At 32.5% G+C, this 21,636-nt stretch overlaps 3 protein-coding genes across 14 annotated transcripts; all 3 read left to right on the top strand.

Annotated features, from left to right (window-relative positions):
* Window positions 1–1,913: 1,913 nt before the first annotated feature.
* On the top strand, window positions 1,914–20,260 carry LOC107802781 (replication protein A 70 kDa DNA-binding subunit D-like). Of its 12 annotated transcripts, none has more exons than XM_075226787.1 (14): window positions 1,925–2,214; window positions 2,787–3,089; window positions 3,248–3,477; window positions 4,712–7,984; window positions 8,092–8,198; window positions 12,037–12,455; window positions 14,094–14,159; window positions 14,831–14,959; window positions 16,538–16,704; window positions 17,712–17,874; window positions 17,962–18,238; window positions 18,356–18,446; window positions 18,518–18,645; window positions 18,781–20,260. In XM_075226787.1, exons 10-14 carry the CDS (start codon window positions 17,731–17,733, stop codon window positions 18,804–18,806), a joined length of 666 nt encoding a protein of 221 aa, XP_075082888.1. In that variant the 5' UTR covers window positions 1,925–2,214; window positions 2,787–3,089; window positions 3,248–3,477; window positions 4,712–7,984; window positions 8,092–8,198; window positions 12,037–12,455; window positions 14,094–14,159; window positions 14,831–14,959; window positions 16,538–16,704; window positions 17,712–17,730; the 3' UTR covers window positions 18,807–20,260. The 12 variants fall into 12 exon arrangements, with proteins under 12 accessions (XP_075082878.1, XP_075082877.1, XP_075082888.1 ...); XM_075226778.1 differs by having other exon boundaries at window positions 1,927–2,214; window positions 4,712–4,784; window positions 7,650–7,984; window positions 18,518–20,260; XM_075226780.1 differs by having other exon boundaries at window positions 1,928–2,214; window positions 7,717–7,984; window positions 18,518–20,260.
* On the top strand, window positions 4,663–5,598 carry LOC142167312 (uncharacterized). The gene has a single exon (XM_075227475.1). It carries the CDS (start codon window positions 4,663–4,665, stop codon window positions 5,596–5,598), a length of 936 nt encoding a protein of 311 aa, XP_075083576.1.
* LOC142167310 (uncharacterized) lies at window positions 6,936–7,787 on the top strand. The gene has a single exon (XM_075227474.1). It carries the CDS (start codon window positions 6,936–6,938, stop codon window positions 7,785–7,787), a length of 852 nt encoding a protein of 283 aa, XP_075083575.1.
* Window positions 20,261–21,636: the final 1,376 nt, after the last annotated feature.

Genomic DNA, 21,636 nt, shown 5'->3' with positions numbered 1-21,636 from the left:
TTCGGTATTTTTTGTTGTGTTTGCTTATGTTTTCAGTATATTTATTTCTTTTTATGCTTTGTGGAAGAATCGTATCAATTATCAATGAAATTCACTCTCTTCTACTCTAACTGTTTGTTTATATTTCCTTGATGGTTAAAATTCTTAGCTTGATCTATGATGATTAATCCATGAATGCATTTGAAATAGCCCCAATGGCCATGAGTACGTTTTAAAATCTGGGAATCACATTATTTTTTATGTAACTTTTCGATGATGCCAAAAGGGGGAAAAAGGTTGTGCTTTACACTTTGAACAATGATGTTTATAACCTAATGAACCTGGTCCTTGATGATAAGTGATAAAAAAAAAAAATTATTTTAACATTATATTGATGCTGTGCTAAGTTGAAACAGGGCCTAAGCTTATGAAAAGCACAGAGTTTGTCATCATCAAAATGGGGGAATTTGTTGGCCCAAGTGAAGTTTAGTTTTGAAGATTGACAAAGGAAGCTCAGGCATGAACTAGGTCCATCCCTTGTGTATATAGATACTGGCAGATTCGAGCATGTGGGATGCACGTGAAGGAGATAAACTTAATTTGGCATAATTGATATCTACTGATCGAAAAGGTTGCATAATTGATAAGGAGAAGGACTCCTTACTCAAAGAGAATATTATTCAAGATAAGGAAGGAGTTAGAAGTTGGGATCAACTAGAACTCTTCCACCAAGGAAGAGTAGCATTAGAACTCTAGTTATTTCTTCATCTACTAACTCTATATATTGCAGGATGTTCTCATTCTACAAGTAACGCACAAAAGCAGAAGTTAAACGTGAATTGAGAGCAAAATAGCAAGGCATTTTGCAAGCAGTTCATGTGTGATTCAAGTGTGCAAACCTGAAGCTACATGAACCAGATAGAAGAACCAGTTCCAAGCGTCTGTCTTTTATTCTAGTTCAATTGTAGTAGGTGCTTTCATATTGTACCTTTCAGCTTTATCTAGAGGCAATTGTAATAGGTACTCGGAGTATTCAAGTTAGAGTTAACTTGAAGTTGTCGTAACAGTTAGAGGTTGTGTGCCACAACGGGATTAGAGTTAATCCTAGGTTTACAAAAGTATTTTATAAATGCAGTTTTTGGCTCAGTGATTTAGTGAAGAGTTTTGAGAAAATTCTAATGGGAAGAAGGTCGTGATTTTTTCACCTTTTGAGCCAGGTGTTTTCCACGTAAAAATCCTTGTATTCTTTAAATTCTGCATTTATTATTCCGCAACAGTAGTATAAGGAACACATAGTGGAACCAGGTTCTTCTATAATCTGTGCACGTGAAAAATTGGACACCACACAAATTACCCTCTTGCGTGGTATCGAAGTTAAAACTTCAGTTAATCATCAAAATGGATATTGTCTTTGATTGAAGCTATCCGATGTATGCAAGAGACCACTAGGGCCTAAATTTAGTACAAAATTGCTAAATGCCTTTTTACTGCTACCTAATATAGGCTACTCTCTATACAACTCCAAGAAGTGGGGAGAAAAAAGAAGAATAAAAAGACTATGGACAAATCCCATAACCCAATTTTGTTGAAAGGGTTATGTGGAGTTTAATTAATTTAATTCAATCATGCCAACAAAGGAGCATGACCACACATCTCTTGATTATGTAAAGCCTGGCTCTCTGCTGCCTAAGAACTCCTCCGAGCCCTCTGCTTGAAATTAGCTTCCTCTTTGAACTTCCCAAATTGCTACTGCTCATCTTCATATTTTACTTAAATAAATAGTGGTGACGAAAATCAAGAAACTAAAAGGGTGTCTATAATAATTATTGGTATACAAAAAAGAGAGAACTTTGATTTTGTTGTTGGTTTTGTGCACAGAATATATATATATATATATATTCCTACTTATTAGAAGAGGGAACACAGGCACCTCTCCGTCAACGTGTGTGTTCCCTTGAATATTTAACTTTGTCTGGGTATGTTTGTAATTTCATTAATTTACAGCTTAAGTGCTGACTCTTTCTGCCATTAGCCAACGCGTGGCCTCCCTATTCTTCAAACCTAAAACCTCCATTCAACACAACTTACTCCACATCTGTTTGCAATAACCAAAAATTACCGAAGGAAGGAAAGAGGACATCATCAATTGCCCCAAAATTTAGCAGACTTCACCTAATAATTCAACGAAATTACAACACTTAGCCTTTTCCGATTCTCATCTACCACAAAGAGCAGGTTTATTCCAATTAGTCCAGTATTTTATTTTATTTATGCTTTCTATTCTACTTTTTCTTCTTCCGTAAAAATATCAGATCTTTGGGGTTTTGGCTTGATTAGCAATATTTTCTTCATTTTACTCTTAAGATTTGTTTCAGAAAAGTGAAAACAAAGTGAGATTGGTTTCTGATTTGTTGTCTGTTTTTTAGTCCGGTATTTCATTTTATTTATGCTTTCTGTTCTACTTTTTCTTCTTCTGCAAAAATATCAGATCTTTGGGGTTTTGGCTTGATTAGCAATATTTTCTTCATTTTACTCTTAAGATTCGTTTAAGAAAAGTGAAAACAAAGTGAGATTGGTTTCTGATTTGTTGTCTGTTTTTATTAATTTATTTATTTTGCATTTCTTCTATGAATTCTAAATCCTCTTCATTTTTCCACTGCTATTCAACTTTCTTTAAAAGATTTCTCTTTAAAAGGCTGAACCCCAATGGGTTATTATATTTCTATTATTTAGCAGTAGAATAAACAATAAAATGTGTTACTTAGGGTCTACTGACGCTTTTTTTGGTTTGATTGTTATAAATGCAGTTATCTTGCGTTAATAAGCTTGTGAAACAATGTATTCCGGCCAAAGAAACAAACGGCCATATGCAGAACATACAAACTCTGACAAGAATATAAGAAGACGTGATATTTATGGACAAATATTGCCTGATAAAAAAGAGGCAATGTTACTACAACGCCGCACCAAAGAACTTGAACGGCAAAAATGGAATAGTTCGATAAAATCGGCAATTGATCCAGATGAAAAAGTAATGTATCAATGTTACCCTATGATTCGAAAACATACTGCTCTTATCATAAGAGAGCCTTCTTCTGCCGACGTCCAAGGTTAGACTGAATTATTGCTTTTTGTTTATGCTATGTTAGTGTAGCAGCAGACAGAAAAATATTCATATTTTACTAAGTAATTATTTTATAAGCAGAGCAGGCTATGACGTGTTTGATTGAATATATTAAATGTAAAATGTGTTTCATATTTGTTGCAGTTGGCAGCAACCATGATGTTAATACTTTCTCAAGTTCTTTTGATAAGGGAAAAAATACCGCTCATCCGTTTTCTGTATTTGAAAGAGTTAAACCTAGAACGTCTATGAACATGTTTCTTAGCACATCACGGCTTAGGTATACATCTAAATTGTGAGAAGTCGTGCCCCAGGATCAACATCGCGTGCATTTAAGGGACAACAAAATTTGTTCCCCGATGTCACAGGCAAAGGTTAGTATTTCTTTCACGCTAGAGTAACACTATTCATTAGTAGAATATTTTCCATGTCTTTATTTTTAACAATACTTACAACATACAGGTGATACCTTCACCAAATTAATCCATAAGAAAAATAATGACAAACATGTGGATTATGCACGATTAAAAGATGTTCCAAACTATAAATTTTGCAATGCAAAAAGGTTTCAATATGAACCCCCTGGATTTTGCTGTGGCAGCGGGTCAGTTAAGTTAGTTTCATATGACCTGCCTAATGAATTATCAGACTTGTACACAGGTAACACTGAAGAAGCTAAGCACTTTCGAACCTACATTAGAACATACAACAATATGTTTGCCTTTACGTCACTTGGTGTAACCAATGATAAAGATTTAGCGAGGAGATATCATGGTATATATACGTTTCGAGTTCAGGGACAAATGTATCGTTTTATACCTGATTTACTTCCTTTTGATAAAAAAGGAAAGAATATGCAATTATACTTTTATGATAACGAAAATGAACTTGCTAACATAATGGCTTGTTCGAGAAATATTAACGAATCAATTGTAAAAAGGCTTATGCATGTGCTCTCAATTAATCCATATTCCATTTTCTTAAAATCCTTGACAAACGTTCCGAAACTATCTGATTGCTATATCGCGCTTAAATGTGAACCAAAATCAGATCAACGTGTATATAATCTACCAACTACAACAGAGGTAGCTGGAATATGGGTACATGATAATGCTGTCGATATTGTTTTTATGCCTCATATTCATATTTACACACATAGTGACAAGACTCAATCAGTAAACTATTATTATGGATGTTATGATGCATTACAATATCCGTTATTATTTCCATACGGTCAAAACGGGTGGCATTGTGGTATTAAAAAAATTGTACGAACAGATCAACGTTATTGTAAAAATGAAGAATTACCGAGTGTAAAGAACATGTGTTCCATTGATGGATTTCTTGATATGGAAGCTCAAACTATGGAAAAAGGAAAATGAAAAAGAGAGACAGTTTCTTGTCGTGAGTATTATTGTTACAAATTTCAGATAAGAGAGGATGAAAAAAATGAGGTCCTACATTATGGAAGATTATTTCAACAATTCATAGTAGATGTGTTCATAAAGCTAGAAACACAAAGATTAGATTTTTATTTTTTTAATTAAGATTTGTTTCGAATGGATGTGCTACAAGGACTTATTGATTTTTTAAAACTTGGTGAAACAGAAGCTTCCAAGATTGGCAAGAAAACATTCATCCCTGTTACTTTCATGGGAGGGCCAAGAGATATGCGTCGACGGTATATGGATGCTATTGCATTAGTGCAACGATTTGGAAAACCTGATATTTTTTTAACTATGACATGTAATCCATCTTGGCCAGAAATAAAACAACACTTGTTATCAACAGATGAAACTCAAAATAAACCTGATTTAGTATCACGAGTATTCAGAGGAAAAGTAAAAGAATTAAAAGCAGATATCTTGAAAAAAAAAATCTTTGGAAAAGTTGCCGCTTTTATGTATACTATAGAATTTCAAAAACGTGGTCTTCCACATGCTTATTTTCTTATCATACTTACTGGTGAGTACAAATTGTTAGCACCTGAATCTTATGATAAGTTTGTTTGTGCGGAGTTGCCTGATTGTAATACTGAAGAGCACCTTTATTCACGTGTGCTTCAACATATGATGCACGGACCGTGTGGTGATTTAAATCCTACAAATTCATGTATGGGAAAAAGAGGGCTTTGTAAATTTAATTATCCAAAAGATTTTGCTGAGCAAACATCAAAAGGAAAAAATTCATATCCAATTTATAGAAGACGAAGCACAGGTAAACTAGTACATATAAGGGAACAATATTTGGACAATTCATGGGTTGTCCCGTACAATCCTTACTTACTTTGTAAGTTTGATTGTCATATGAATATTGAAGTATGTTCTGATATTAAAGTTGTAAAATATATTTACAAATACATTTGCAAGGGACATGATAAAATTGCTTTCTGTATACATAACAATGAAGAAATAGATGAAATAAAAGAATATCGATCTGCTAGATGGGTAACACCCCCAGAAGCGGCATGGCGTTTATTTGGTTTTTGCTATTAGTGAAATGACTCCGACTGTTTATCATCTTCAATTACATTTAGAAGGGCACCAATTTATTTCTTTTAAAAGTAGTGAAACTGTGAATAGAATTTTAAATAATCCGATGATTAGAAAAACAATGTTGACTGAATTTTTTGCTATGAATAGAACTAATGAACATGCTATAGCTATGCAATTATTGTATAAGGAATTTCCAGAACATTTTGTATGGTCTCCAGGATATAGAACGTGGACACGTCGGCAAAAACGTAACGTAATTGGACGTGTTGTAACATGTCATCCAACAGAAGGAGAGAGGTATTATCTCAGGTTATTATTGATGAACGTGAGAGGGCCTAAATCATATAAAGATCTTCGCACTGTTAGCGAGGTACCCTGTAGTACATTTAGAGAATCAGCAGAAAAAAGAAAATTATTATACTGTAGCAATAGTCTAATTGAATGTATGTTAGAGGCTGTTAGCTATCAAATGCCATATAGCTTGAGACGCTTATTTGCTACACTGTTAGTATATTGCAATCCTGCTGATCCAAAAAAATTATGGGAAATGTTTGAAGATTCAATGTCCGAAGACTTCAAACATTTATCTGATTTTGAAGAAAAAGGTGTTCGGCATAAGGTTTTAAGCCATATCAATGATATCTTGCACTCTATGGGACACGACATAAATGAGTATAAGCTTATTCCAAAGAATATTAGAGCTTCCGAAACTGCAAAGGATGCAAAGGATATTCATTTTGAAAGAAATATAATTGTTAGTGAACAAGACTTACTTTTACCGAAGAGATTGAATGTTCAACAATTACGCTCATATAATACAATAATTGATAGAGTATTTTCTGGAAAACAAGGAACATTCTTCGTCGATGGTCCTGGAGGAACAGGTAAAACTTTTTTATACCGTGCATTATTAGCAACAATCCGGTCTCAAGGATTTATAGCTTTAGCAACTGCAACTTCTGGTGTGGCAGCTTCTATCCTTCCAGGAGGACGGACTGCTCACTCACGGTTCAAAATGCCTATTGATATAGATGATAATTTTCGTTGCAACATTAGTAAACAGAGTTTGCTGGTATGTCTAATTAGAGATGTGAAATTAATTGTATGGGATGAGGCATCAATGGCAAAAAAGAATATAATTGAAGCTCTTGATACACTTCTAAGAGATATTATGGATGTCGATACAATGTTTGGTGGTAAAGTTGTCGTATTTGGAGGTGACTTTAGACAAACTCTACCAGTTGTTCGAAATGGAAAAAAAAAAAGATTTTATTTATGAAAGCTTATTGTATTCTGAAATTTGGAATAAGCTCGAGAAATTATGCCTATCTGAAAATATGCGCGCAAGAACAGATCCTTCTTTTTGTGAATATTTACTCCGAATTGGAAATGGAACAGAAAGAACTAACTGTGAAGACAAAATAGAGATTCCTGATTCTTTTGTTATTCCTTTTACGACCGAAGAAGAATCCTTAGATGCATTGTTTAGTGTAACTTATCCTGATTTGCGCGCATTTTCTCCTGATTCATCTATGATAACCTCTCGTGTTATTTTAACAACGAAGAATGACTTTGTAAATGAAATAAATAATATGTTGATCACTAAATTTCCACAAAGGTCTAAAACATTTGTTGCAGTAGATGAAACTATTGACCCGAACGATCAAAGCCAGTTTGAAGATTTTCTACATAGTTTAGATCCTCCTGGTTTACCGCCTTATAAGTTAACTTTAAAGAAAAATTGTCCTGTTATATTATTACGAAATCTAAATCCTTGCGAAGGTTTATGCAACGGTACATGGTTAACATGCTGTGACTTTAGAACACATGTCATAAGTGCTAAAATTAAAAGTGGTGATTTCAAAAATATACATGTATTTATTCCGAGAATACCATTGTTAACATCACAAGATGAAAAAATACCTGTTCAATTTAAGAGAACACAATTTCCCCTAAGATTGTGCTTTGCTATGACCATAAACAAAGCTCAAGGTCAAACATTAGATTTTGTTGGAATTTACTTACGTGAACCTATTTTTTCTCATGGTCAGCTTTATGTTGCTTTATCAAGAGCGAAAAGTTCAAACTGTGTTAAAATACTGATTCGACCATCTACAGCGGGCAGTACTGATGATCATTCAACATATAATGTGGTTTATGACGAAATTATTCAGAAAGCTTTCTCGTAGGAGACCTAATGATCTTTAGTTCAACAATGAAAAAACCAAGTTTTTAACTCCGCTTGTGTTTCGGTTACACAACTGCACCACAGCCGGTCCCAAGCCCGAAAAAAGGAGAAGGGTTTACTGTCTATCTATGCTTTACAATTCTAGAATGCATGATGATTAGTAAACCAGCATATATTGGATCTTCCAAAATCATTAAGGTATATCTGTTTTATGGTTCTTCTGAGTTACTTTATTACAAAAAAACATTTTCCATTGTATGCGCCTTTACTCGAACTTATTTCTTTTTACGATTCTTTATTTACAGAACAAAAATGTTGAGGTGGACAATATAGTGTGCACGTGAGGCATTGCCTCAGTAGCAAAAGTTTGTACTGCAATGTGTTTTCTTCCGTCAATCAATCCTATTTTATGGTGAGTATCCCTTCTACTATTTCTTGATTTATCTTTATCTGTATTTGTCTTGAGGACTCTCAAGTTTGTACTGCAATGTATTTTATTCCTTCAATCATATTTTCTGCTGGGTATCCCTTCTACCATCTCTTGATTCATCTTTATCTGTATTTGTCTTGAGGAATATTTGAGACAATTCTTGAACAAATACCATTTCTATTAAAGTTCTCTAGGTGTTTGAGAAAATTCTTCAATGAATTACCATATTTGTTAAATTTCTTATGCATATTTCTATCTTCTCTATTATTTTGAAAAAAATACTTGAACGACCAAACTTATCAGTCGACTTAGCAAGGACGAGGAGACCGCTTCACTTGAATTACTAACTGTTTGCTATATTTTTCTTCTCGCTTCTACTATATTTTTTGTTGATCGTATATATCATCAAATACCTCTGTTTCTTTATTCGATCTCTAATCTTTTCATCTTAGGTGAATGTTGAATTTGTTATTTTTGTTCTCTGTCAATTAAATTTCCAATTATTAGCTTATGTGCTTCTCGTTTTCTCACTTGTGCGTTGACGTTGTTACAATTATTTTCTGTCAGTTTATTTGGAGATAATTAGGGTATTTGGGGCTTTAACATATTTCTCAAAGGCTGATGGCCTGTGTGTATTTGAGATGGATTCTTTTGCTATTTCCATAATGCATAGATTGTTTTTGCATACATTTTTATAAGTAAATTTTGCATGTACAAACTATCAACTTGGTGGTTAAGTAAAATCAGCTTTCTAATTTATTGACTAAAAATTCAACTTAAGAAGACGTTAGTGATGCACTGTGCTGGGAATTGTCTGCAGTACAATCGGTAAGATGTTAACCTAGAAGCATGTTAAAAAATTACATTTTTTTTGCGCTTGCGATACTTAGATTCAAATAGCTGTTTATATGAATTCACTATTAGAATGAAATAATTACTAATCCAATCAGTTCAAAATTGAGTAGTTGATTGCTTGATTAGTATACAAGAAAGCAAAAATAAACTTTGCCAGACAAAAAAGAGGGAGAAAATGTAATCGAATCAGTGTGTGTTCCTTTTTAATTCCTGTCACACAAGCAATTGCTTAGTGACTCGCTCGCCCTTTACTGCTATATCTTCTTATGTATCCTTTTGCACACCAAAAGAGCAATGAGCAGTTGAGTTTTAGAAAAGATAAAATAAAGGAAACACAAGAAAAATAACGATTTCCTTGTGTGGGTTTGTTTGAATACAAAATAAAAGTTCAAACGGAAGAAAAATAGTTATATTATAACTTCAATATCTTGTGTCTCACTCTTTTTTTGGAGCCCGGTCTAAGTTTATATCTCAGTCACAAATGTTGGGGCACTTGTTCTCATCCGACAGAATAACGGGAGGCTTCCATTATGTGGTTTCTCTTTAGTTATTAGGTGTTCTTTAGAGTAGTGTAGTAGCCATGTTAGCAAGATGTTGATTTTTCTTTGAGTAGTTTATTTTTCAATCTTAAATGGTGGAATATTGTTTACGATAAATGGATTAGGTGCTTTGAAATGTGAAGTTTTCTACAATAGGAATAGTACTATAGTTATTTGCGTCGAGCAATTTAGTAACTTTAGGAGAAGACTACAACTATACTGCCCACAATAACAAATATTTGGACCAAAGGTAGAGGTAGAACCGGGGGAAGAATTATGGCTATTAAAGTCCTCGCCCTCTTAGACACATGGTTCTACCATGAAATGTTGCACGAAAGAATACCTTTATTGAACTGAAGTTTATTAGATGAGATAACTACAAATAACCTTGAATCAAATACATCGACAACATGCTGCAAAGATGACAAACATACAAAATAAATGAAGGAACAACTAGAAACCATGAAATGTGGAAGTTTTACTCAGATTTCAACATAAGAATATCTAGGAAACAATATGGACTAATACTTCTATCTATATAATCTTTACATATATATGTATGAAAAAATATATGGGCGAACTTGCGAAATATCACATATTGTTGGCCGGTCATTTATGTAATTCTTTGGATTATAGGGTGTATATGTATATTAACCCAAATAATTTTTTTAGATTATTGGTTGTATGACTGCGTCAATACCTTCATTCACATTTAACTAATGCTACTCTGTTTGGCGTATAAGCATGGTAGAATTTAGTAGTGTCTTCTGCAAAAGTTTGTTACTTTTGATAATGTGATTTATACAGGAATATGAATAGCATCTTCAACAAACCATTGAGGCTTAAAAATTGATACAACTTAATCTTCTAAATGGATACTCAACAACCTATCCATGTGATGAGAAGAACATTCCCGTTACATTGCACTCACGATGTAATTCAAAATGGATCTATAAATGTTAAAATATGGACGCACACTCACGATTGCATAGATCATGCACGTTGATGATTTTTCTAGGAACATTCATGCCATTGATGTATTCCTCCTATTCAATTGGTGTTAGGAGCTTCATTCCTTCATGTTTTGGCAGACCGTTGATGATTGGGAGCTTCTTCCCTTACTCATTTGGAGTATACATTCCAGTGGCACATTGAAACACAATTTTGCATGCTGAAATTTTATCACTGGTTATATGTGTTTGTATAAGTGTATATGTGGATAGTTCAGTGTGCTATTATTAATTTGTTCACTTTCTTTTTTGATTTAGTTTGCACTCATTGAGTTTTATCTTCCCCTTTAGATTCAATTTCTTTTCTTTTCTTTTGTTGTTGTTCCACGGTCCTTTCATTGTTATTGATTATTTGTACATACTTGATTTTACACCTTCTTCATCACTTTTCAAATAGATATGACGAAAATTATTACTCCATCTCATGTGGAGATTACTTTCTGCGAAATAATTTCCCTGTTTTCTAACTTAACACATGTAATTCTTTTGACAACTGGAAAATCTTCCTGTTAATCTACACTTTGTAAAGTTGTATCATCCTTAAGGTTTTTCTCCTTCTTCTTCTTCTTCTTCTTCTTCTTCTTCTTCTTCCTTTTCTTCCCACTTTGCACTTTACACTTAGGTGGATTATCCTGGCAAGTTCAGGTAAGCTTCTACCTAGAAGATAATGACACCAAGGAAAACTGCATTTTTCATTAACAAAAAGATTTGGCACAAATATTATTTCTTTTAAACATTGTTTCTTACTAAATATGAAAAACGTATTTTTTATAAAGACTATATATGAAGAACTTTAAGAAACAATCAATCGTCCTACTAACCATAGAGTTTTTAATTTTACACACCAGCTGGTATCAAGATGTGTCTGCTACTGTACATATGCTACTGACTGTGAATGCCATCTGTTGGACATGTTATTTTGCTAAAAGTATTTGGAAGTATTATAGTAGCCCTGCAGAACTCTTTTATATAACCTTTTGTCAATATGATTATTTTAGTGTTCAGCTACGTCTATAATATAAAATACTGTTGAGCTAATTGTGACACTTGCAGCTAGTGTGCTTCATGATATACGGGTGTTTTCATCACAAATCGATTCCTAAAGTTATGTCAATGGCTAATTTATTTCACTGTCATTATAGTTTCTTTTATTGATTATTATATTCTTCTTGTTATATGGTTTCTGCATATTATGACATCTTGATCATTAACAACCTTTCCTATGTGTTGGATTCACTTTCACTTAATGGTAAGTGAATGTGTTCTACACTGCAAAACAATTGTCTCTGATTGTTACATCAGATAGCCATATTTTCTTCTGTTCTTATCATTCTATAGTTGGAACAATACAAGTTACTTGACTAATCCTTGTTTTCCTAAAATCTGGTAATAACTGTTGGGTTCATTTATGCACAGTAGACAGCTGGACTGCTTAATGTCAGCGAAGCCCAGGAAGATCAACAAACCATTCGGATCTTCATGCTAACATAAAAGAACAAATAATAGTTCAGTCCTTTTCACAAGGAGATATCTCTATCTACCTTTTTCCAGTTTTGCCCGATGGTATTACCAGAAAATTATATACGAGCAATTTCACTTGATATGCAATTCATATTCCTTGGTATAAATTATGTTTATGTAAGATGGTATTTTTTACTTTTGAGTAGAGACAAAAAAACAGTAAAATCTGGAGTTATTTTTGATGTGCCTTCTGTTTTTTAAACTTCTCATCATGTAAATATAGTTATTATAGGTGGTTTTGGAGAAGCACATGATGATAATTCTGCTTCTGGGTAAACAGTGAGCTATGACATATTTTAAAGTTCTTTCCCATGGTATTCAATTCAGCTCGCTTTCTCTTCTATATCTTTCTTTGATTTGCTCTACTTCTTCGACTTTCTTGCTGCCATGATTTGCTTTAATAACTTTTGGACTGCCTTTTGATTCATACTATATCGATTTCATATTTGCCTTTTTGCTTTTCTAATGTATTTCATTTTTGTTATTACGAATTGACTTTTACAATTTCGGTCATTAACTGTTTGTTCCTGGAAAAAGCTGCGGTAGTTAATAGATTTTTCTCTCATAATCTTAATGTTTCGAACTTTACTAGAGGTTATATATCATCACACAGATGAAAATAGAACGAAGTTCATAGATACTCAAAAGATAGATATAGTAATGAAATTCTACAGTTTAAATTCTCAGGCCATAATGCGAATTATGCTTTTGAAAAGATTAATGTGTTAAAAATTCTCAGCCCTCAATCTACAGTGACTTTGCTTGCCATTTGGCATTTGAAGATGTTTCATTGTAAGGTACTCCGGACCTTAAGTTTATTTATATTATATACATAAATGAATGACTAACCATTTATGTAGTATAAATGTGACAACCCTTCGGCCTATTCATGGAGGTACATATATAGATCTTATACAATATTTGGGACCTTCATGTACCATACAAGTTGTCTAGCTCTGTTTCTGCTGTTCTAAAAGGATAATGTGTTTTATTTTTGAGCCTTAGGTTTTCCTTGGTAGCCTTCACTTCTGTAAGATGAATATTTTTATTTTTAGTTCTTCGTACAAAAGAGTTGAGCGGTTTAATTTTGATTAAAAATATTGTCCAGCTTGCATGACCTTCTAATGAGAATCCTTCAACTGTTGAACATGACTAAGGACAGTGCATTATAAAAATATTGCTCAAAAAGCCTGATATGCATATATGATTATGCAGAAATTTCTATTTATTTGAGCTGCTTCTCCGTGGGCCTCAAAATGTACGTCCACCACATAAATTAATATTTGAAAAACTACAATAGGATAATAGTATATGCTAAAATTTGTGTCTACAGAACTCCAAAGTTAGGATGCTGCATAGATCATACAGTTTTTATATTACTTCTTTTTGGTTTTATCATAACCAACTAACCGGTAGCACCAAACCTTCATGTCCATCGCTTGAAATCTCTATGAAGCATCATGATTGACATGACTTCGTATGCATTGCTGATATTTAGCTTCTTATCTAAGAATATATATTATATAAATGTTAATCTTTAATATTGAAGCAAGGACATGATTATTAAACCAGATTAAAATGAGAATGGGACATTATTAGATAGTTACTGTCTCTTTTTCTCTCCAAACATGCTTCCATTATGCGACATTATTTGATAGCTACTGTATGCTTTTCTCTATAAACTTGTTGTCATTCTCCTATATTTCTTCTCCTCTAGGTACAAAGTTGCTATTCAATGTTTCGTCTAGCCAGGCTTCTTTCTGGGTTACTTGATGGAGAAATTTATCAACTAAGCTACCTAGAAAAAAAATTATCTTTGTTTTGCTCTTTTTTTGACTGTTGCTTTACCCTTTGTTTGACGTGGATTTTTTATAGTCGCGTGACCACTTTTCAGTATCATAGGTTTCCCGTTTGTAAGGACTGAATGTATTCTCGCTCTCTTCATGATGCAGGAAGCCCCTCTGAAAAGCTTATGACGTAACCTTCAAGGACAGTCTGACGGTAGATATACTTTAAAGGTAACACAATCTTTGAATCGTCAAACTTGCAACCATAGATTGGACGAAGACCCCAACTTGTACGCAGAAAATTGATGAACACCACAAAGTCTTATATTAGATTGATGTAACAAATATCACATAAATTTGAATGTGTCTACATATATCATTTTGTGAGATATCTTTGTGAATGTAACCTGAATAAGGGAATATTGTCGCTGCTCGAATTGTCGATGCTGAAAATATTTGTTATTCCAGTTCTTTCTTTTGTTAAGTCATAGAAATTATATCAAATACGTTTATATCCCAGGTAACTTATTGTTGTTTAAGGGGTTCAATGTGTTTTTCGTGTAAACAATCATAACTCCAATTGTCGGTACAATAGGATTTTCTATGAAAAAATGATTTACATTATCTCTGATGTCTAGATATGTTAGTTGGTTGTGTCCTGCTGTTATTTCCTTTTTTGTTACTGCTACCACAGTTTTCTCATTTATACTCTTCTGATGTATTTTAGCTGATTCAGTATTATTTTCGTGGTTCATTATTAAGCTACATTACAAGGATAAACCATGTGAAAAGCAATTGTTCACTTCTTTACCCGAGGAAATAGTTGTCATGGAAGTCCTATATATTTTTAGAGTCATTCAATGTCTTTTCTTACTATTGTTGCAAATTCATCTTTGCTGCAGTTGACCCAGAACCTGTGTGAAGGTTTGGCTTGCGAACGAACTAGCTCTTCCAGCATCGAGTGTTGTTAACCGTGGAATCAACGTCCATCAACAAATAAAAGCTCCCACTGAAGGGAAAATGTCGACTTTGTACGCTTCAGATTATCTTCGCTTCATTATGTTTGTTTTCCTTTATCGAAAAAATCATGACATATCAGTTTATTACCTAAAATATTCATCTAGCTCAACATCCTTGCTTGCTTTCACAAGGTTATCGTTGTCCTTTCTGTTATTTCAAGCCGCATTTTGTACTAAACATGGGGGACACAATTAGTGAACTCCATATTACGCTACTCTATAAAACTAAATAGGAGACTTTAATAAAATAAAATTATTATAACTTATTTTAACTGGATTATATGGATACAGTATTATATCTATTGTCTTCGTTAAAAGTAGGTTAACTTGTTATTAACTTTACTCAAAAAAATTTAGTTGAGAACCCGTCAAAAGTAAATTAAATTTGCTAACGTTTAAACAATTTAACTTATAAAAGTACCATTGATCTACTATTCTGACGGGAAAAAATTCAAACATGACAAAAGTTAAGAAGAAAAAACCTGTCAAACTGTTTCATTTTAAGAATCTAAAGAAAACTTTCTAATTTTTGGCAGCGCTTTCATAGTAAAATCACAAACAATTTGGAAAACGTTGCAAAATTATTTTTGTGCCCTTAGAAAGTTCATGAAAAAGAATTCAATACTTTTTTTGTGAATGACTTCTTTCCAAATGTAATAAAACTACATTGGGGGTGAAGAATAAATAAAATCAAGTACCAATTATTGTAGTTGATTTAATTGAATTGTAGTTGAAAACATGTAATTCAAATAGCAAAAAAAATTAATTATCATTACGCGCTCTCTGTTAGTTCGTTTACATATCCATTTATAAAATATCAATAAATATATTTGGTTTACATGTTCAAACCATCATAGTTACTGCTCATATTTATTTTTGTTGTGATATTGAAAAAAATAACTATTTTTACATTGACTGTAAAATAAAATGCAAGCTGTAAAATCAAGGGGTTGAATTGATATAAATATTAAAAAAGAAAACATATTATCTACCTCGAGATTTGAAAAATTATTTCATGTCGTGCTTATTAATTAATATCTACTGATATATAATTTTATTTGAAAAATATATATTTTTGAGTTGTTTCTACATATTTCAAATAACCCAAATCACAACTTGAAAAATAATATGCAACTCAATACTTGGACCCATGCGCAATAAAAGAAAACAATTTGACTAGCCAAAAGAAAATATTTCGGTAGTTCCTTCATAAATATTTTACTGCCTTCACTATACCGTTCTGTTTTCACTGCGTTATGTAACCAGCTTTTGATTTGCATCAATAATTACCTATATGTATTATAATATGATGTAATGCCACCATCAGATGATCTAATTGTTCACTATGGTTTCTTAATGCACTAACTACGGTGACACCTCAGTCATTTGAAGCTAAATTTTAGCTTACACCACAAATCAAGACCAACACCTGTAAATTTTGTTGACACTTATGCATGACGTGTCATTATTTTGTTTAACAGTGACATCACATAGTTGGTCTCTCTAAATAATCTTCTTCTTCCCTTCTTCCTTCACTGTATTTTAATTTTCATCTACACTGTAATTATTCATGTGTTTTTCTTCTACAAGGTTGAACTTTATTTCATCGCTCCATTGTACCACTTGAAATTAGAGGACAAAACCAAGAACAAGCGGGAATCACGATTACCATCAGGGTATATGCATGTAGTAACATAGAAAAGGAGGAACTAACTTCTTTTCAGGTTGGCAGAAGGTTATGCTACTACTGTTTTCAGGTATTGTATTTCATAATTATCTTGCAATTTTCTATAATTCGTTTGGATTTTTCATTTTAATCACTGTTTTCTACCGGGTTTCCTTGTTTTCATCTTGTGTTTTTCTATTTTATTTATCTACTGTTTTCTGATGGGTTTTCTTGTTCTCATCCTGTGTTTTTCTGTTTCATTTGGCTCTGTAAGTGTTTGAGAAAATTTTTCAACGAATCAGGCCTTTGATTAGACTTTCATTATTATATTTTGGTTAATTTGTTACTTCCCATAGGAAGGAGGGGATGGTAATTTGAGTCTAGGTACATCATAGTCGGTGACGATTCGATATTCCGCCAATTGATTTTCATACGTGTTGGATTTTTGCTATTAATAATTCATTTTCATGGTTCTTCCTGAACTCTTAAGCCCAGGAAGAATCTGGAGTGGTTTAAGTTTTTTCGTGTCTTCTGAGTTTTTTCCAAAATACAAATGTGTAAACAATTCAAATTAGAAAGGAGCTTCACTCTATTCGACAAAGTAATTTTGTAAAACCTTTCAAAATATAGATGTATCCAAAATAATTATACCTAATAATTATCATTAGGACAAGAATATCACGAGACATATAGCGGGTTTAGTAACTACATGTCCAATCGAATTAACTCAACTATTATCTGATAATATTTTGATATTTATACTTAATTAGGTGTATTTGGTAGACCAAAATCATTTTTATTGAGAAGACTCGTGGGAAATATCATAATTGACTAAAATTTATTCTCGACTAAATAATATCACCTATATGGATTTTTTTACACCAAAGCACCCTACTTTTTACATTTATGTTCAAACATGAGATTACCCAATATAACTTTCCGACAGAATAAATCATCCAAACTAAATCGACAAGCTATGAGCTCAACGGAGCACATAATTACTCTTACCGTCATGTCTAACATTGAGTTGTTTCAATTGTTTTCTTCATATAATTCCTCAGGGTCAATTACTTTGTCCTACATTTTCATTCTTCACAGGTTGCAAGATACTCAAAAGATGGAGCATCGATATACCATCCATGAAATCACGCCATTTACTAGAGATTGGACTTGTAAAATACAAGTTGTTGACAAAATCCGCCCAAAAATTAGCAGAGATCACCGGGTGAACTTTCAAACAACCATCGTCCAGGACGAAAACGTAAGTTCACAAACATCTCAAGTACATAGTAAAGCTTCTACCATATCTGTAAACACTTTCTCCATCTTAGATGTTAACAAATTGCAGGAAGACCAAATCTGCATCATAACATATGGTCCTGAAGTCGCACATTATGACAACCTTTTCAAATATTTCCACACATACCTCATCTCGGCAGCTAAAGTTAGGGAACCGTCACGTTTTGCAATACCCATGCACAACTTCGAATGGGTCCTCGATACCTTCAGTATTGTCGAAGAAGTTATAGATAACAATGAAGAAGAATCAATGTTACCGTTGCCTTCAAGATTAAACATGGTGTCCTTTGCCGATATCGAGAAACAGATTCCAGGAGATGAATTCGGTAAAAAACACGACTTTATACTATTTTATTTTCCGCTGTAAAAATATTTGTGCTTCTTCATTATCAAATTTAATTAACTGCATCCTACTTTTATACACGCATGCTTTTCTAAAGCAGACCTAGTGGCAGTTGTGGCAAATTGCGGTACCATGAAATATCAAGGCAGCGAAAATAGAAGATTTCAAGAAGCTATTCTTATAGACGACAAGTAAGTAATACACACTTTAACTACCTCTAACAACAAAATATGCATTTAACACTGCATCCTTAATTTCATAGGAAAAAGCCTTTTCTGTTTACTATATGGGGAGAATTGGCTGACAAAGATGGAACTGAACTACTGCAGCAGTTACATAGATACCCTGTCATTGTTGCAAAACGAATAGCTGTTTCTAACTTTAAACAAGGTATTCACAGCTTAATTTACATCACACATGTACATTAATCTTGACCTTTATTCATTAACAAGTATATGACATGTAGACGTCCGACTAACAACAAGGTTCAACTCCTCAATCTTAATCGATCCTTTGTACCCGCAGGCAGCAACGTTAATGAATTGGTATGAAACAGGTTTTATTTGCACACGAATACGTTCCATTGTTTCATACCAAATTACACCAAAACAAAATCACAATATCTACTATTACATCGCACGGCAAAGGACAACAATCAGATGCTAATTGAATACACTCTCAAAAGTACATCAGCATCGCCTTCGACACTAAATGTTGCACCTTTTGAAGATCAAATACTTTCTATTTCAAGCATTCCTTCACAGTCTACCGTGAGTATATTAAAACATATCAGTCGGACTTGGCATTGATTGTTCTTTTCCTTTTATATCGTATTAAAAATACCCTATAGCGAGTTATTCTACGTTGTAATTACTAAGTAGTATCTTTTTATTATTTTCTAAACAAGCGCAAAGTTTTTATGTTGAAGGAGAAATATCATTACCAAGTGAATTCCAGTTTTTCTTCGTACTTCTATGCCAAGTTTTTAAAATAAGTATATTTTGGAAAGTATTCGTGTGAGATACAATTTGTTTTTGATTAATTAATTTAAAAAAAATATTTTTGAGAAGCAATCAATATTTGGCCAAAGAAATGCACTTTTGAGAAACAATCAAAGAAGTGATTTTGTCGAGGAGATATTTTTTCTGTTTTTCAAAAATTACTTCTACTTTTATTAAAAAATATTTTTTTTTTCCATTTAAAAGTTTGGTATAACTTAACTATGAAAAAAAAAAAAAAACTGCCCCCAAAAAAGCACTTTTTAAGAAAAGAAATTTGGCCAAACAAGCTATAAATTTGATTCGTGCCGGAAAATTTTATATTGGAGAGTAAAATATTTCCTAATAAAGACAATTTTTCGAACCAAAATTTTTTAATTAAGTATAAAAGAATACTTATTACCCCGTCACAATCCTCGCGACAGTACCACTATACCACAATCCTCGCGACAGTACCACTATACCCATATGCTATGTCCCCCACGCAATTTCGTCATAATAAGTGTAAAATATATTGGGTGGATATTATTCTTTTTCATGTTAATATCATGTCTAATCAATGTTTCGGAAGACAATATCAGAACTCATCTAGACTCGTGCTAGTCTTGAAACATTCTCTCGAGTCGATTATGAGAGAGAATTTCTTTTATTGAGACTAATGTATCGTTAGGTAAAGCTCTCTGTCTCAAACGATTTTTTCTTAATTCTTTTTTACCTAGTTAATAGTATGTCGCATATGATAGTACAGCTTAATTTAATTTGAATTTGCTGACTTTACTTTAGTTACTGTAGAATATAACCAATCGAAAAAGAGAGAGAAAATTAAACAAGCAATTTGAAACTCTCTTTGCTTACATTAGTAACAACTAACAATAATGACTTTGGCTGATGAATTTATTTTCTTGAATACATAATAGTTCCTATTTGTACTGAACTAGTTTAATTTTCTTTACTATTTTCAATAAAATGCATTTTTAGTCAGCAAAAAAGAACACTTTATTTACAAACTCAATGTAATAATATTTCGTTCGAAAATTTTATGCTTAAACATTGTGCGTGCATGTGTAAACATTTTTTAAGTGCAATGTGTATTTCTTTTTAAATGTTTATTTATTATTTTTGCTGAAATGTCTGATTATATGCAAGTGAAGTTTACACACTTGGTTTTGCGGACTGACCGATTAGTTGGATATTTGATAGGAACATTTTCTTTTAACGTCAAATGTTCAATAGTTAACACCCTTAATTGAGGTGTCTAAACAAAAAAATTGACAAATTCAAGGGCCGTCTATGTATTGAGTCATTTTGAAAAGAAGAGAGTGTTTTTTCCTTTTCAAAAAGATTGTCTTAGTTTTATTTTGCACAAACTTTAATAAAAAAGAAAAAACTTTTGAAATATGTGGTCTTAAATAATTCATAATATTTGTATGACTATAAAAAATTTGAAACTTGTAATATGAAACCTGGCATAATATTTGTGTGTCTATAAATATTTTCTACTAAAAAAATATTAAAAAATAATAATTTTTTTAAATAAATTAATAAGAAAATAATGTCAATCTTTTTTTTAAAGTAATGAGTATTAAGTATCGGAGTAGTTGACATCATTGGACCTTACTTTTGCATTAGTGTTAAATTCTTAATGATAACCCACATCATTATGGAAACAAAGATGCAGGTGTCAGTGCTTGAACTAGTCAAAAAGCAGAATTAGATGATACGACTAGAGTCATCAAACTTCTAAAATGTGGTTATGATGTGATTTCTTTAGTATGATTCAACTAATTAATGGCCCTAATGCCTAATCAGATTTTAGGAGATCCCACTAAAACTATTAATTTCTTTTCTCTTGTCTTTAAAAAAAAGAATACTAGTAACAAATAGCATGTCTTTAAAAAAAAGAATTCTAGTAACAAATAGCAATAAAAGGACATTATCAGTTACTAGTATGATTTATGAGTTAACGCCAACATATTATCTTTCATCATCAATCAACCAACAATTTATGGGAGTGGGAATAACTCTTAAATTATGGAACTTATAGGCTTTAATGCTACTTTAATCAATTATTTGTTATAGTAGGCTTAAAATGTCAGATAGAGTACATTTTTATTTATTTAATTATATTTCTGTCACACCTTCTCACTAGAGGGCTTGACTTTCTTATGAGTCAAGCACATGAATTATTTTTTAATAATAGACTCGAACCCAACACTTCAATACCGTGCTGAAGTGTGTGACCATCATATCTAAAAATTTAAACTATTAAAGAGAATACGAGACACGTAATTCAAAACATAATGTATAGAATGAACGTAAGTTTTGTTGGAATTTGTGGGTATCTCAAAAGGAAGTGTCCCTTATTTTTATCAACTTTCTCTCA

Source organism: Nicotiana tabacum, chromosome 12, assembly GCF_000715075.1.
Source record: "Nicotiana tabacum cultivar K326 chromosome 12, ASM71507v2, whole genome shotgun sequence".
Taxonomy (NCBI): domain Eukaryota; kingdom Viridiplantae; phylum Streptophyta; class Magnoliopsida; order Solanales; family Solanaceae; genus Nicotiana; species Nicotiana tabacum.
The sequence above is the reverse complement of the archived record's forward strand: the minus strand, read 5'-3'. Positions and strand labels throughout refer to the sequence as shown.

What these genes read in the sequence shown, in the direction of transcription:
- LOC107802781 (XM_075226777.1), top strand. Translation starts at nt 5,603, where the DNA reads ATGACTCCGACTGTTTATCATCTTCAATTACATTTAGAAGGGCACCAA.
- LOC142167312 (XM_075227475.1), top strand. Translation starts at nt 4,663, where the DNA reads ATGGATGTGCTACAAGGACTTATTGATTTTTTAAAACTTGGTGAAACA.
- LOC142167310 (XM_075227474.1), top strand. Translation starts at nt 6,936, where the DNA reads ATGCGCGCAAGAACAGATCCTTCTTTTTGTGAATATTTACTCCGAATT.